Source organism: Trametes versicolor (genome assembly GCF_000271585.1).
Source record: "Trametes versicolor FP-101664 SS1 unplaced genomic scaffold TRAVEscaffold_1, whole genome shotgun sequence".
NCBI lineage: Eukaryota > Fungi > Basidiomycota > Agaricomycetes > Polyporales > Polyporaceae > Trametes > Trametes versicolor.
Window position 1 is genome coordinate 103522 of NW_007360321.1, and position 15415 is coordinate 118936.

Sequence of the window (15415 nt, forward strand, 5' to 3'; positions counted from 1 at the left end):
CCGCAATCTCTTCCCTCACACTCCTCCCTCCCTGTCCACATATACCAATACAGATAGATTCTATACACGCTACATGCACGGTCACTGATACAGATTTAATGCTACTCGCTACAAAGCGCACCCCGCGCACCTACAAACACTCCCAGCTCTGCCTCCCAATCGCCACCACCCGATTAAACAGCTCATCCCTTCCCTTGATCGCCGTAAACACCCTCCGTCCCCCCAGCCGATCCACAACCTCTAGCCCATCCACGACATCCCTTCCCGTCGCCCACCCCACCACCAACCGTCCCTTCCACCCAAACCCGCCCAGCTTCCGCACCGACACCACATCCCCGACCCCAATCGTAAACTCCGCAGGCAAGCCCCCCGCCTCGTCCCCGCCCCGCCCGGGGATCTTCGACGGCCCGCTCAGCGCCGCCAGCAGCGGCTTCTCCGGGACCCACGCAAGACACGGCGACGCCGCGCCCGTCACGAGCAGCAGCCGGCCCTTGCGCCCCTTCACGCGCGCGGAGAAGCTCGTCGGGCCCTCGCGCCGCAGCGCCGCCTCCGCGCGCGCCTTCGCGTCAGCCCTCTCCTGCGCGGTCTGCGGCGGGGCGGCCGCAGCGGTGTCCGCCTTGTCGGGCGGGGGCGCGACTGCGCCGAGGCGGCGCTTCGCGTGCTCGTTCCCGATTTTGGCTTTCAGGCGGTCCATGCCGAGCACACCGCTCACGCCTGTGTGCGCCGTCTTCTTGATGAGCCCTAGCACCTTGCTGCCCGCTTTTTTCTTCTTTGGTGTGTCGCCTGCGTCGTCGCCTGCGTCGTCGCCCTCCACGCTTTCTCCGTCGGTGACTTCTCCGTCTGTACCTGCGTCGTCGTGGTTGGGGTCCACGCCCTCGACCTCGTAGCCTTCCGTATCGAACGCGAAGTCGTGCTCCTTAACAGCGTCAGCTGCCTCTTGAGAGTGAGCGGGAGCAGGGTTCGCAGCGTCCACGGCGTCTGCTGTATGATGAGCGCGCGCGACGGGCGGAGGTGGCAGCGGCGCCTTGGCTTGCTCTGCGACCCTGAGGAGAGTGAGCGTGAGCTGCGCGTTCGTTGGCACGCCCTTGAGTAGTGCCCTTAAAAAAGGTCAGCAGGATGACTTGAGCAGAAATGCAGAGATGCGAACCTCCTGAGCTCGACGAACCGACGCCAGTGGGGGAAGCGGTGCGTGAACTTGGCCGTGAATTGTGAGATCACAGGTTTCCCAAAGAACGCGACGCCGAGGGCGAACGAAGTGCCATGAACGACAAGTCGAGCAGGTACGAAAAGCGAAACCGGCAGCAGAGGCGCCAGGACGCCAGCCAGACGCAGACGCGCTGCGTACTTCGGGAACGGCGGGACGGGTTCGATCGCGCTGTGAGATTCACAATTAACACCGGCCACTAAACTCGACACCGGCTCGCACGTACTTTCCAAAGCGCTCCCAAGTATCAGCGATATCAGCAAGGATGCGCATAACGGGCCGCATCTTCTCCCACATCGCGCCCTCGACGCTCTTCTTCGCAACATCCGCCGCCGGATCGTGAACCCCGTCGCTGTTCGCCGTGTCCTTCACGTTCTTCGCGTGCAGCACGAGATCACTAGGGTCCGGCAAACCACCCGCGATCGAGTCGTCACTCGTGCCTTCAGCCTGGTCCGTCTCGGTCTCCATCTCACCCTCCGCGTCGCCCTTCTCGTCTGCGCGTGCTTCTCCGTGCTTGCGCTTCGGAGAGCCGCCCTGGCCCATGAGCGTCCCAGCTCCGACGGCACCAAGAGCGGCGACGAAGTGCGAGGCTTCCTGTTCGACGGCCTCACCCTGGTGCGCTTCGGGTGCGCCGGACAAGGAATCCTTGGAACCGAGGGTACCCGCCCGAGGCACTTGCAGATTTCCAGTAGTGGCGCTGACGGCTGCGAGCGGTGCGGGTGGGAAGAGCTTCGCGCGATATTCAGGGTGGAAAATGAGGACGAGGAGCGTGCATATAAGCAATGCGGGGAGCAGAGAGAGATACCATGCAGCGAAATAGGCCTATGAATGCGCATATAGTCAGCTTCAGCCGTCATGAGATAATTTCACATGAGAACGTACCACGCAGAACTTCGCGGTCCGCCTGGGTTCGTTCCATGAACGAAGTCTGGCTATATGCTTTCCGAACGCAGCCATGCCGATAATCTACAGCACGCGGTGAGTGCATACCCTAAGGACATGCCAAGCAAACGGACTTACCACCGTCATGTAGAGCCTCTCGATGTTCGCGCGCAGCTTGTCTGGGGAGAATTCTTCGTCCTCGGAAATCTCGAGGTCAAGGAAACCAGGAGGAGGGTCCGGTACTGCCCTGACATGTTGGACTTGCTGATATAGGATGAGTATGGGTGAAAAATTGCGCAGAGCATGCAAGGGCAACGTACCTTGTTGAACCGCCTAACGATCATGAAGAGGTCATCATTGGTGATGCCCTGTATGAGAGAGGGCGCGCGGACGGAGTCTTGTCTCCATCCGAGGTCCTTTACCTCCGGGTCGTCGAGTTCTGAGGTGACACGGGAGGAAGGGGGCATGGAGGTGCCCTGGGCGACCAAGTCGACGGGGTTGGCGGAGTGCGGGTCCTGCTGCGGAGTGTCCGGGAGGGGCTTCATCACGGACTCTGATGGAATGGGAGGCGTGTCGACATCGGTCGCGTCCGTGGTAGCCGAGTGGGCAGACGAGTCTGTGAAGACGGTGGTGGTAGGCGAAGGAGGGTCGTGTGCCGCGGCCATCCGAGTTGAAGAGCTAGGTGCGACGGTGGTGGGCCCGGCGACTTCCGGATGTTGTTCGTGTGCAGACGGATGTGGGTGGTCGTTGTTCATGATATGTTCGTCGTTTGTGCGGTCGTGGTGGGCGTGCGCAGCTGTGGGCCATGGTTGGAGTTGTTGGAGGGAGGTTAAGTACGCTGGATCTCCGATCTCCACCTTGACATCTAATGACGCGGTGGCGTCTATATTTATCGGCGTCTGCCGCACTCTTCCGAATTGGGCCATCATCCATCCACCACCGCCATCATCTCTTCCACAGCTCGGGATCGAAATGGGACACTTGTCTTTACTTCAGACGATCCTGCCAAGTGTCTTTATGTTTGCTCTATACACAGTCGACTAAAAGGTACATGTCTGAGATCTGAGATCATCTCCTTCGGCCACAGGCTCGGGCAGTCATCTCCACGCAACCCGACATGGCCAGTCGCATCTCCAACAACTCGTAAACACACCAAATTCTCTACCCTTATTATTCCAATGCACTTACTTCAAAGACCAACAGAGACCTCTATATACTCTAGCCACCCAAATGGCCTTTGAGCTCCCATCGGGTCTTACACGTCCACTCCGAGGATCAATCCCACTGCACCGCATCCTACGCTATGTTTACTCCCATTACGCTTCCAATTTGATATCAAGCAACAGGCCCGCTCCCGCGAATAGTCAGAAATCTTCGTCCGGCGCGCCCATGCAACCCGAGGCGTCAACCGCAAGCCCGGTCTCATTGCACGGCGGGCCCCCTCAATGTCGAGGTCACCTTCCCTCTCTTTCCCTCTCTCCCCTACCCGCACACCTCCTATAGCGCTATCTGAAACCCTCCTATGACCGAACTCAACGTGACCGTGAACGGTATCAGCATCAACCTGATAGCCTCTAACGACTCCAGCATTGCATACGACGATACGTGGCAGCTGATACCTAGGAGCGGCCTCAACAGCAACACTACCAGCGATGCCGCCTACGCAGGCCAACCCGGCTCCACCCTCTCCTTCGACTTCACAGGTCCGTCCCCTCTATCTCCCTATTTGATTATCCACAACCTAATCTCCCTCGAACCTACCAGGAATCGCGCTCCTCGCAGCGTCGACCCTTCCCGCGACCCTCCCCGCAAATGCCAACCAGACGCTCCCAAACGTGACCATCACCCTCGACGACCAGCCGCCCACGCGCGCATCCGCCGCGCGCACCGCCGGCGACGCCTTCTTCTCCGCGGGGCCCATCTCTGCCGGGGCGCACAAGCTCTCCATCACCGTCGACGACGCGTCCCCCGAATTCCCCTTCATCCTTGATGTCCTCGCGTACTTCCCAGTGCAAGACGTCGCACAAGCCTACAACGCAAGCTCGTCCGCAAGCATCGACGCCGCCTCTGGGGCCGACGCGGCGAAGCAGCAGCAGATCCAGAATCTTATCAACCAGCTCAAAGTCGCACAGCAGAAGGAGCGCGGGCCGCCGGTCGCGGCCATCGTCGGTGGGACCATTGGTGGTGTCGTCCTGCTCTCCCTCATCTCCTACGCGGTTTGGTACCTCTACGTTCGCCCACGGCGGAATGGCGGTAGGGCATTCTTCTACGCGCCCGCGAAGGCCAGCGACATGCTAGAGGGCGAGTTCGGTCAGCCCCGTTTTGTCACTCCCTCATCGTAACCGCACCTGACCGTCTCGCGCGCAGATCTGGACTCGGATCCCTACCCTCTCCTCTCATCCAAGACAGGTCAGCCGCGTTCCCCCTCACTAGACTCGTTCCCCACCGGGCGGAGTTCTGCGCACGCGCCAAGCCTGTCTTAGGCTGCGCGCCGTCTTCCATTTCTCGCTCTTCCGTGTCGCTTCTGTCGCTCGCATCCACTCAACGGACAATCACTGTACTGGACACGCATCATCTCTATATATAATCCTCGCTGCGCTTACGCAAAAGCGCGCCCTTCTTACACTTCCCGGACTACGCCGCCGCCACATCTCCCGCGGCGTCTTCTCGATCGTCGGGTCCGAAGCTTCTTCTGTACGGCCCCAGAACAGGGGTCCACCCTCTTGGTGGCTGTGTCCTTCTGAAAACCCAGGTCCCAGGAAAGTTTCGAGGAACCGAGCGCGGAGGCGAATGACGCTCGGTACCGCTCGTAGGCGTAAGTTTAGGTCGCAGACGCGATACTGCGATCCGGATTCCGCACCATATGTACGCGTTATATTTAGGCGCGAGTCCGCGCGATGGCAGATTTGGTAATCGTACACAACGATGTGCAGCAGCACGAATCTGTTCGATACGATACTAGCTATGTAGGTTAGCGACACCGGCCAATACGACTCGGTTGACTAGAGAGCTATAAAACATATATGCGAGGGGAGAGATGATGCAGAGATATAAGGGAGGGGCGGGATGTAGTGATGAGGGGCTCAGTACTAGTGACGCATCTAGGGATGGACTACTATGGTATGGTGAGACTAATGATGCAGCGGCGACGACTCGTAACTCGATGCCTGTAAACCACGAAGAATGAAAGAAACCGACCCAAAATCAACGTCCACCACAGCCCCTACACCTCCGCCTCCTTAGCGGCTTTCTCCGCCTCCTTCCTCGGCGGCTTATGCGGCAGATTGCCCGTCGGCGAGTACTTGCTCCTTCTCCTCAACTTGTGCCCATACCGCCTCAACACAAACGGAATTGGGGTCATGATCAGCGCCAAGCACCCGAGCAGCGTCGACGCCCAGCGCGGGTTCAGCGTCTCGTACATCTGCGTCGCGAACAGCGGGAAGCCCGCGCCGAACAGGCTCCGCACGACCGTCATGCTCGACAGCGCGCTCGCCGCGACGAATAGGTACGCGTCGATCGTGTAGTTGAACAGGCCCAGGAACAGCCAGATGATCGCGAAGCCCATCGGGAACCCGGCCATGAGTGGGGCCCAGTACGAGACCGAGGGGTACGACGTCCAGCCGAACCAGAAGAAGGAGATGGTGTAGATGGGCGCGGCGTACATGCACACCTCCATGCGGTACTCGGGCGGGACGGGGTGGGGCGCGAAGTCGGCCATCGCGCGGTGGTAGCGCGGGTTGAAGATGAGCAGGTAGGTGATCACGGCGCAGACCGCGCCGAGGAAGATCGGCAGGAACATGAGCCCGGAGATGCCCGCGTTGAAGTGGTGTCCGCGCGTGAAGACGATCGGGTACGCCTCAAAGAGCAGGTAAACCACGCCGTAGATGAACTGTAGGAAACGCGTCAGTACTGAATGCGGGCGGGAAAAGGTGAATCCAACGTACACTCATGTACAGAGTGATGACCAAGAGCATGGGCTCGCGGAAAAGGATGATGAACGGGCGGCCAAGGACGTGCTTCGTCCGCTGCGCCCAAGTCATCGTGTTCCTCTCGAGCGGTGCCCAGTAGCGATCGTCGCCAGTCTCCTTACGCAGTCTCTGCGCGCGTTTCACCAGAATAGCGGGACTGCGAGAAATCAGTCAGCAGAGGACACAAACCCGCAATATGTGTACTCACGCGTAAGTCTCCGGCAGAGTGAAAATGACCAGGACGAGGCATGTCCCGGCGAACATCGTCAACAGCCAGAAGACCCAACGCCACGATACGCCGGCTACGGCCATGAAGCCGCTCACTGTAGGGCCGATGGTAGGGCCCGCGAAAGGTGCGAGGGCAAAGAGAGCCATCGCCTTGCCTCGCGTGTCCGCGTCCCAGACGTCCGACATGACAGCACTGCGTGGGCAAGTCAGCAACCCATGAATTCCGGAACTCAGACAAGAATACGTACCCGCTATTTGCCAATGGTGCGGCGGCGAACACTCCGCCGAGGAACCGGAAGATGAGAATGGAAGCCGTGTTTTGCGAGAGCGCGCATCCTACTTGGAAGCCGGTATATGCAGTGAAACTGATCAGGAAGACGGGCTTTCGTCCGTACTGCTCAGAGAGAGGACCCCAGAGGAGCGGTCCGACGCAGTAGCCGGCGACAAAGAGCGCGATAGTGAGAGTGGCAACTTCGGTGCCGAAGGAGAACTTCGCCATCAGTTGGGGGACAATTCCTGATGGCGCGGAAGAGGCAAACGTTCTGCAATGGCGGTGAGCGGTACGGACGGCAGTAACAGAATAACGAAACGTACGCATTCAAGACAAGCACAGCGGACAACATTGTAACATACCAACGATATGGACGCGACCACGTCTTTGGGTTGTCGGGGTCGTCTGGACCCATGATCACCTCGAACGAATCGAGCGCCTTCTCGCCCTCTGCAGGTCCGTAGGCCTCGTGCTCAAATTGCAGGTTTATATCGTCGTCTTCTGCACGATCGCTCGTATCGACCGCGGTGGGAGTGCGGGAGCTCGCCCGCTCGACATGTTGTGTGTCGTCTTGCGTGTACACGGGTGGATGGTGGGGAGCAGCCATGGCTCAGGAATAGATGGAAGCGAGGGCGGGATGGGAGACGCAAAGAAAAGGCTTTCCGGTCACCCGGGGATTAAGTATGAAGATTCTAGAGCCATGCCGGGTACGGGAGCTGAGTGCGTGTGTGTCGGCGATGGTGGAGAGGCGGTAGGAGGGATGATGGTCATCGTGAATTTGTCAAGTGGCTGGAAGAGAGGGCGAGGGAGCGCGTCGAACGGGAGATCGAGGAGTGCTCCAGTTGGGTCTTTCCCTCTTTTGGCTTCATAGGTTGCTCCGCCCGAATATTTATCCCGCTGCGTCCGCTCGCGTCGGCGGGCCCGGAGCCGCACCCCGCGAGGCCCCGGGCTGGACAGAAGTCGCCGTGGCTGGAGCCTTGCTGGAGCCTGAGGTACACCAAGCATCGCGTCTCACTCAGACGGCGTCTTTGTGAGCGTTTCGCGGACGAAGAGTGAGAGAGAAAGAAGAGGAAAGTATGGGCGACAGAGATCGGGCATAGATCGGCGTCCCTTCGTGGCGGTGCTGTCTCGGTAATGATAGGCGCACGTGAGCATTCCGTGCCTGTCGGCCGCTCTTGGCATCCGTGCTCCTCCTCCGAACTCGAACCGCTTCGGTTTGCCCTGCTCTACTCCTCGCATTCGCTGGATGCGTGCAGTATCCCGTTTCACTGTAGCAGCTTGCATTTTCAACGCATTGTACATATGGTGCGTATCATCTATGGCCCGATGGATGATTTGTCAAGCAAAACTACGGAGGAACACGTCGTCCGAGTCTGCCCAAATTCCAACTCGAGCGGTCCTCGTGGGTCGATTCTACAGGACAAGGTATCATTGTACCATAATCCACGCGACATTTAACTTTTTTTTTGCTCACATAGAGCTCCAGTACTCCGAGTGCCGCTTGCGCGTTCCGTTCAAAAACGGAATGATCGTCGAATTCAAGGTATACACCTCTAGATGCCGGGTCCGATCTCGAGTCACTGGTCTTGGCAACCATGCGCTTGTGTGTAACCACCAGTGAAGGTTGCAACGGCTTACTACTTTTGCAATGTGTTGCATCACACTGCGCACCCGCGGCGGTGCGATGGCCACGGTGAGTAGTAAGCCATCGTTCTAAACGCTAAGCCAATCCAAGTATCTTGTCCACATCTATCGCAGCGAGTCGTTTATACAGAGGTCGTCTATGATATCCTGCTTCCTGAGGCCTAAGCCTTGCTAAAGCCATATTTCCATATCAGCGAAACTATCAGCCCCGCTGCCAGTGGTGACCGACTCGAAACTTCAACTAGAGCCTGAGCGTTTCTCCTTCACTGCTGCTATCACGCAGATAGCGTCTTTCATATTATAGCGCAGCTACCCGGCTCGTTAACCGTGACGATCCCACAACTTCCCACAAACCGACCGTCCATCAAATTCGCAACGATTCGCAAGGATCGCCCGATTGTTCCCCACCCGATCTCGTGGCACTCATGCAGCCACGTAACCCGGCACTTATGACGGCGCTCTGACGCCGTCCTATCTTCGACTCTTCACGTCGCGAACATGGTTTCCTCGTGTATGTAGCTGCGGTAGGAAGTATCTGACTTCTTACCGCAGCAACATACGCTCGCGGTCGAATCTGGACGCACGGCGTGTTTTGATGTTTCGCCGTGGGCCATTCTGCCCCTCATTGGCGCACCCAGCATACATCATCGAGGCCATACCTGGGCCTTCCCGTGCCGTTCTACGACAGTCAAGTTCCTCCGCACCCCCTTTGGGTTCTTCTTTCCTGAGCGGGCAGCAGTCCAGCCCTCACGGCGCGACAGATGTGAACTAGAAGCGACCTCGTGTCAGTCATACGGTCCGCACCAACAGGTTCGCCGACAGAATTCCAGGCGAAGCCGACCTCGCCCTTACAATGCATCGGACGAGGAGTTACCCTTCCTCGAAAATTACAACCGCGTGGAGAGAACCTTCCTCCGCCAGGTCCTCAGGATAAAAGGCGGCGGCCACATCTCTCGCCCTCCATTCACAGCTATTCTCTTTGGCCCTCACGCCTCATCTCCGCGCTCAGCACTCCACGACGACTCATCCGGCACATCTCCCAGGCTCGCCTACCTCTCTGCAACAGCCAGTAAGTTCCCTCCGCATCATCCTCGTCGACGTATCAGATGCTAATCGGCTACCCTTAGTGCACCGCACTTGGGAGATCGGCCTCGGGCTGACCGCCGTGATTGTCGGCGGCGCCGGCATGGGGTACGAAGCCGCCTCGCTGCTCAGCCTGTCCAAAGTGCGCGCCCTGCCCCGCGGTCAGTCCACGAGCCCGTCCTAGCGCCTCCTCTCTCCATCCGCTCACGGCACGCCCCTCACAGCCATCTTCAGCGCTCTCGGACTCTGCGCCCCCGGGCTGAAAACCACCTGGGACATCCTCATGGCGGGGGAAGACGGGAGCGCCACGCAGGCCTGGGAGCTGTTCGACGGCGGGATCGCGCTCCTCCGCGGCACCGGGTCCGCCACGCACGTCGCCGCGCAGCTCAAGCAGTACTGCAAGCACCTCTGGGAGGACTTCCTCCACTCAAAGCTGCTGCGCAACATCCTCTTCATGGCCATCGCCGCGTTGATCCTGAACGGGATCGGCTTCGCCGTCGCCGGCGTTGCCGCTGGTCAGTTGCATTTTCCCTCGTCGACTCGGACTCGTTGTCTTACGCGCTAACGAACCTGCGGCGTGAGCAGGCAGCCTCGCCACGCTCGCCCAGAGCTGCATATACGGCGGGCAGACGGGTGGGTTGTTTTCCGTTTTGCAATCCATCGGCGCCCGCTTGTTCACTGGCAGCGTATTCTGGCTGGCCTTCTTTGTCATCCCTGCTGTTGCGGTCGTCGTCGAGGTAGTTGTACGCAAGGTCGTCAAAGTAGCTCGCAAGGTCGTCAGCTGGATATGGTCGTGGTGGCGATGAACAGCGAGCAGTCGAAAAATCGGAGAAGGGGCACAGGGCCAACGCGATCGCGGCTTACAATATTTCTTGATCAGACGGGGGCGCATTCACGATTCGGCAGAGTCACCCAACGGTGTCGGGTTTCATTCCATGTATTGCTATCCTGTACAAGTATATATAAGACATCCGATCCGTCCCGCATGCACAACGTCGCCGTCCATCCAGCACCAATTCAATCATACAACAATACACGTGCCCACTGGCACTCACACCTTCGCCCCCTCCGCATCCACATCCTCCTCCACATCAACAAGCTCCCTTCCCTCCTCAACCATCTCCCCCTTCACACACCCCACCACCCTCACAACACCCGCGACCGGCGCCCTCAACACAGTCTCCGTCTTCATGCTCTCTAGCACCACGACCGGCTGCCCCGCCTCCACGCGCTCGCCCACCTCCACACGCACCTCCACGACCACACTCGGCATCGGCGCCCTCAACGCGCCCTTCCCCGCACCGCCCGCCTCGCCCCCGAGCGCGAGCACCCACGCCGGGGGCGGCAGCACGAGCGCCGTCTTCCGCGCGCCGTCGAACACGTGCAGGCGCTCCGCCGAGCCCGGCTGCGCGACGACCGTCGTGCGCCGGCGCGCGCCGTCGAGCGTGCTCGCGACGGTCGTCGGGGACGCGAGGTGCGCGGAGACGCTGTGGAAGGTGTGCGTGCCGGACGCAGTGTGCGTCGTGATGTCGAAGAGGCCGCCGGGGCGAGACTGGACGTGCACACTCATCGGGGGCGCGCTCGTATCCTCGGACTGGATCGCGATGGTGCGCTCGTAGACGTCGCCACCGAACCGCCGCGAGGCGAGTGTACTCCATGGGGATGGTGACGTCGGGACGGGGTGGTCGCGGAGAACGACGAAGAGTGCGGCTTGCGCGAGCACCTCATGCGACGGCTCCGGGATCGGCGGGAAGAGCTCGTCGAAGTGTTTCTGTCTTGCGCTCAGCGACAACCATTTGCTAGTCAAAATGGTGGCTCACCGGAATGAAACCTGTCTCAACCTCCGCCCTCACAAACGCCTCATTTCCCGCGAGTGTCCGCAAGAACTCGACGTTCGTCGCAACGCCCACGACCCGGTACTCCTCCAACGCACCCCTCAGCATTCGCAGCGCCTCCGTCCGGTCACGCCCGTGTACAACGAGCTTCGCGATCATCGGGTCGTAGAACACCCCAATCTGCGCGCCCTGCTCAAACCCCTGCTCGAGCCGCACGACGGGCGCGAGCGCGGCGGACGCGTTGACGACCGGGGTAAACTCGTTGCTACCAGACGGGGACGCAAGACTGTGCTCTGCGACGGAAGGCGCAAAAACGTGGGTCGGCTCGGGTGTGGAAAGGTAGAGGAGCTGCCCGGAATCAGGGAGGAAGTTATTACGGGGGTTTTCAGCGTATATGCGTGCTTCGAATGCGTGGCCAACGAGTGCGATGGAGGACTGAGCGAGGGGTAGCGGGTTGCCTGAGGCGACCTATCCGAGCGTCAAGATCCTTTAAGGGTGAGAATGAGGACGACGTGACTGACCTCTAGCTGCCACTCTACGAGGTCAAGACCGGTGATCATTTCTGTTACCGGATGCTCCACCTGCAACCGTGTGTTCCTGCAGGCCTAAAAGTAAGTAATAAGCGTACAATTTCACTGGGCGAAACTCACATCTCCATAAAGTAGAACTTCTCTGTGTCGTTGTCGAAGATAAACTCCACGGTCCCCGCGCCGACATAGTTCACCGCCTTCGCAGCCGCAACGGCCTTCGCACTTAAGTCTGCCCTCAACTCTGGTGACAACCCCGGGGCAGGCGCCTCCTCGATAATCTTCTGGTTCCGTCGCTGGACAGAGCAATCACGCTCCCACAAACTAACGCAGTCCCCCAACTGATCCGCGAAGACTTGCACCTCGACATGCCGCGGGCGCTCGATGTACTTCTCGACAAGCACGTCCGCGTTGCCGAACGATTTGCGCGCCTCGCGCTGTGCAGACTCTAGTGCTTCGTGGAACTCGCTTGCGGCGTTCACAATACGCATACCCTTGCCGCCACCACCGTGCACGGCCTTGATTAGAACAGGATAACCTGTCAAGGCATCAGACAGGGATTTTCGCTCAACGACGCTACTGCTTACTGATACGAGACGCCTCCTGCTGGAGGAAATCCGGGTCCTGGTTGGTACCATGGTATCCTGGTACCACTGGCACTCCAGCAGCTATAGTCGTAATATGTGAGCCCTGTACTTACCTATTCAGTACTACATCACGTACCTGACATAATGTTCTTGGACTCGCTGAATGCCGCTGCGTTCAACAAACGCGTAGCATATATCAACTGCAAAGAACACGAACCTCTTAGAGCCCATACTAACGATCGCGCTTGCGGGAGGACCTATAAAGACAATCCCCTCTCGCGCAAGTTGCTCTGCAAATCCGGCATTCTCGCTGAGGAACCCATAACCTGGGTGCACAGCCTACCATCCGTTATAGTTGATCAACATGAAACCAAGACCGATGGAAGAAATCATACCTGCGCGCCGCTCCGCTTGCAGACGTCTATAATCTTGTCTATACGGAGCTAGAAACAGAGACAATTAGGCTGTAGGCCTGACACAGGATTCTTGTAGCACCGAATACGCACATAACTCTCAGACGACGGTGCAGGACCTATGCAATATGCTTCGTCCGCCTGTCTCAATGGTAAGCGAGTCGCGCTGCAGTATACGCCAGTTTCACTGACCAATTGTACGTGCAACGAGCTCGCATCTACTTCACTGTAGACAGCGACGGTCTTGACACCTAGCTTTCTGGCGGTGCGAATGACACGACATGCGATTTCACCTCTAGCATCCTCAGGCGGTCAGGAACGCATCGCGGGCAGCAAAGACAGTCTGGTGTCACCTGTTCGCGATGAGTATCTTGTCGAAGAGAGGTTTGCGTGCAGAAGGTTGCAATGTCGTGAAGGAGCTGTCTATACAGCCGCATAGGTACGTGACGGAAACACAAAGATACTCAAGTAAGGACGAACCTGACGCGGGAGTCGCGAATCCTCTTGACTGCGTACGAACGCCCCCCGCCTGCTCGACCGAAAGTGGCAGGCTCCGGCAAGCAGCCGAGCCCGCTGGTGGGCGTAGATGTTGTGTGAGAGCAGCAGAGGAAAGCCTTCCGGTTGGAACCCTGTGTATCCGGGGAAGAGCACGAGCAGCAATAGAGCGTGGCGTATTGGGCAGCATGACGAACGCGCAGGAATGCGGGGTAAACAGTCGCGTCGCGATCGGTGCACAGCTGGGGTAGACAGAACGTGTTCGACAGTCGCTGGTACCACCAGGAGAGGCTCGCGAGAAAGATATGGTCTCTTCTGAGATGCTCTTCCAGGATAAGAGGATGGAGGTAAGCCCAGAAAGCAGGAGGTGAGTGGAAGAGGAGGAGGATGCGGGGAATTCGAGCAAGAGTGCGGGGTCGGCTAAGCGCCCGGATCTTGCGGATCTCATGACCTCAAGCTCCGGATCCGACCACTTTCATACCACCACCACAGAACGACCGATTCCCTCTGCGCACGAACACAGTCCGCTCATTATTCCCTACATTTAAGGAGATTATGCTTGCAGTATAATCCAGAACACAGAAACAGATTTCTCCGATAGGCTGGTTTTGATATCTAACTCATGGGTCTGAAGGCAGTACAAGTTGCCTCGCTTTTCACGGCATCCTCAACAGGAGTAATCAAAACTGTAATCAACTCTGTTGCTGAGATGTAAGTGCTATGATATGCATGCCAAAAGGGCTGAGACATCTAATACATATTTTGCAGTACCAAGCCCAACGCCGATGCACCTGGGCCTCTCGCCGTCGTACTAGGATTCGCCTCTCTACACGCCCTAGGACTCGGTCTCTCGCAACTCATCTTCAGGCTATCCAGCCCGCCTCTCCATAGACTGTGGTATAACGACGACATTCTGTACGAGATATTCTCCTATCTAGAACCGGCGGACGCCGCGCAGGCGGGGCTCGTTTGCACACACTGGCACCGGAATGCGACACACGCGTCCTATCGAGAGGTCACCATCCACACATCCTCCACCTTCTCGCGCTCGCTCGCGCGCACCCTCCTGCTTAACCCGCGCCTCCGCCGCCACGTGCGCCACCTGACCGTCGTGCACTGCGCATGGCATCCCCAGGACCACCTCTACGAGTGGGTCCGCCTCCTCCCGCCTAACTCTCTGCGGACATGTCGCATATTCGGCGTCCCCGATGTTACCATGAAGCTGCAGGCCATGACAGCAGTGCTCAAGGCGCGCACGGAGGTCGCGTACTTCGGGTACAAATACCCTGAAGACGTGCTCCGGGACAACATCGCCACGGCCGTCAACCCCGCTCGGCGGCGCTGGCTGCAGAAGATGCTCGCAGCGGACTGGCTGCTGGACCGGCTGAGGCGGTACAAAGACGACATCGCGGCCGTCTCGCCGCGTCACTCGTTCCCCGACGCGATCGACCGGTTCGCGGATGGCGTACAGCTCGCGTTCCGAAGCCCGGCGCAGCTATATGTGGTTGCGTCCATGTCGGACGCGGAGGGCAGGATAACGCGCGAACGCGTCGACGCGGTGCTGGACGTACTGGGCAAATTCATCAATGCGGCGTCCATACTCTCGGTCACCCTTACCTACGACGCGCCGCAGAGTCAGCTAACCGCGGAGACGGACGACGAGCCTACCAGCAAGTACTTCGCGCCGTTGCGGTGCTTGTGCGTGTCCGGGGCTTCGCTGGACGACGCAGACTTCCCGTCGGACACGCTGCTCGTGGGCATAGCGGGTGGGACCCGTACGCGGCTTACAGTTGCAGCCGCGAAGGCAATTGTCGATAGGGTGTGGAGGGGGACGATGCCGGATGGCCGGCGGCTGCGCGTTGTGAGGATCCAGATCAAGCACGACAGGCCGATGGATGACCTTGTAGAGCCTTGTGCCGCGTGTGCGTTGTCCGAGTTGCACACATACTACTTGCTTTGAATGTGCGTGCCTCGGCGTATCGTTTGTGTGGAGAATGTCAGCTAGCTTCGCTGTCGGTAGTGCATCTTAGATGGATATGTGCTACCGTACATGTACAGTCTGTAATACGTCGACTTCGCACTTGGGTTTCTAGATACTACCGCCATCAGAAAACTGCAACCGCTATGGGGTCGCAAGCAAGCCTCGCGTTCGGGACAGAATGCATCCTGCCCTACGGAAAAATTGTGATATACAACACTCACCTCGCCCGTAGCCGCCCGTCGGTACCGAGATTAAGTTCGAGGCAATTGCACCAGGTAGTGATACACTCATGAACTC

The 15415-nt window shown here is 58.8% G+C and overlaps 6 protein-coding genes across 6 annotated transcripts; 3 read left to right on the top strand and 3 right to left on the bottom strand.

Moving 5' to 3' along the window:
- Positions 1-130: 130 nt before the first annotated feature.
- On the bottom strand, positions 131-2631 carry TRAVEDRAFT_157425 (uncharacterized protein; the record flags this gene model as incomplete). The annotated part of the gene is made up of 7 exons (XM_008034310.1): positions 131-795; positions 847-1097; positions 1148-1375; positions 1431-2026; positions 2087-2170; positions 2225-2350; positions 2407-2631. The coding sequence occupies 7 exons, from the start codon at positions 2629-2631 to the stop codon at positions 131-133; spliced, it is 2175 nt and encodes a 724-aa protein (XP_008032501.1).
- Positions 2632-3608: 977 nt separating this feature from the next.
- Positions 3609-4569, top strand: TRAVEDRAFT_41140 (uncharacterized protein; the record flags this gene model as incomplete). The annotated part of the gene is made up of 3 exons (XM_008033848.1): positions 3609-3789; positions 3851-4396; positions 4454-4569. 3 exons carry the CDS (start codon positions 3609-3611, stop codon positions 4567-4569), a joined length of 843 nt encoding a protein of 280 aa, XP_008032039.1.
- Positions 4570-5309: 740 nt separating this feature from the next.
- On the bottom strand, positions 5310-6968 carry TRAVEDRAFT_112364 (MFS general substrate transporter; the record flags this gene model as incomplete). Its single annotated transcript, XM_008034311.1, has 5 exons — positions 5310-5975; positions 6031-6211; positions 6263-6475; positions 6531-6824; positions 6877-6968. 5 exons carry the CDS (start codon positions 6966-6968, stop codon positions 5310-5312), a joined length of 1446 nt encoding a protein of 481 aa, XP_008032502.1.
- A 1824-nt stretch (positions 6969-8792) lies between these two features.
- TRAVEDRAFT_41142 (uncharacterized protein) lies at positions 8793-10086 on the top strand (the record flags this gene model as incomplete). The annotated part of the gene is made up of 5 exons (XM_008033849.1): positions 8793-8960; positions 9020-9266; positions 9325-9441; positions 9505-9795; positions 9866-10086. 5 exons carry the CDS (start codon positions 8793-8795, stop codon positions 10084-10086), a joined length of 1044 nt encoding a protein of 347 aa, XP_008032040.1.
- Positions 10087-10181: 95 nt separating this feature from the next.
- TRAVEDRAFT_61659 (uncharacterized protein) lies at positions 10182-13499 on the bottom strand. Its single transcript, XM_008034244.1, has 12 exons — positions 13123-13499; positions 12996-13065; positions 12835-12937; positions 12736-12783; positions 12625-12672; positions 12447-12568; positions 12366-12388; positions 12230-12310; positions 11766-12180; positions 11637-11712; positions 11101-11583; positions 10182-11051 (listed from the first exon to the last, which is right to left on the bottom strand). Exons 1-12 carry the CDS (start codon positions 13325-13327, stop codon positions 10332-10334), a joined length of 2394 nt encoding a protein of 797 aa, XP_008032435.1. The 5' UTR covers positions 13328-13499; the 3' UTR covers positions 10182-10331.
- A 260-nt stretch (positions 13500-13759) lies between these two features.
- On the top strand, positions 13760-15246 carry TRAVEDRAFT_67739 (uncharacterized protein; the record flags this gene model as incomplete). The annotated part of the gene is made up of 2 exons (XM_008034312.1): positions 13760-13848; positions 13906-15246. The coding sequence occupies 2 exons, from the start codon at positions 13760-13762 to the stop codon at positions 15095-15097; spliced, it is 1281 nt and encodes a 426-aa protein (XP_008032503.1). The 3' UTR covers positions 15098-15246.
- Positions 15247-15415: the final 169 nt, after the last annotated feature.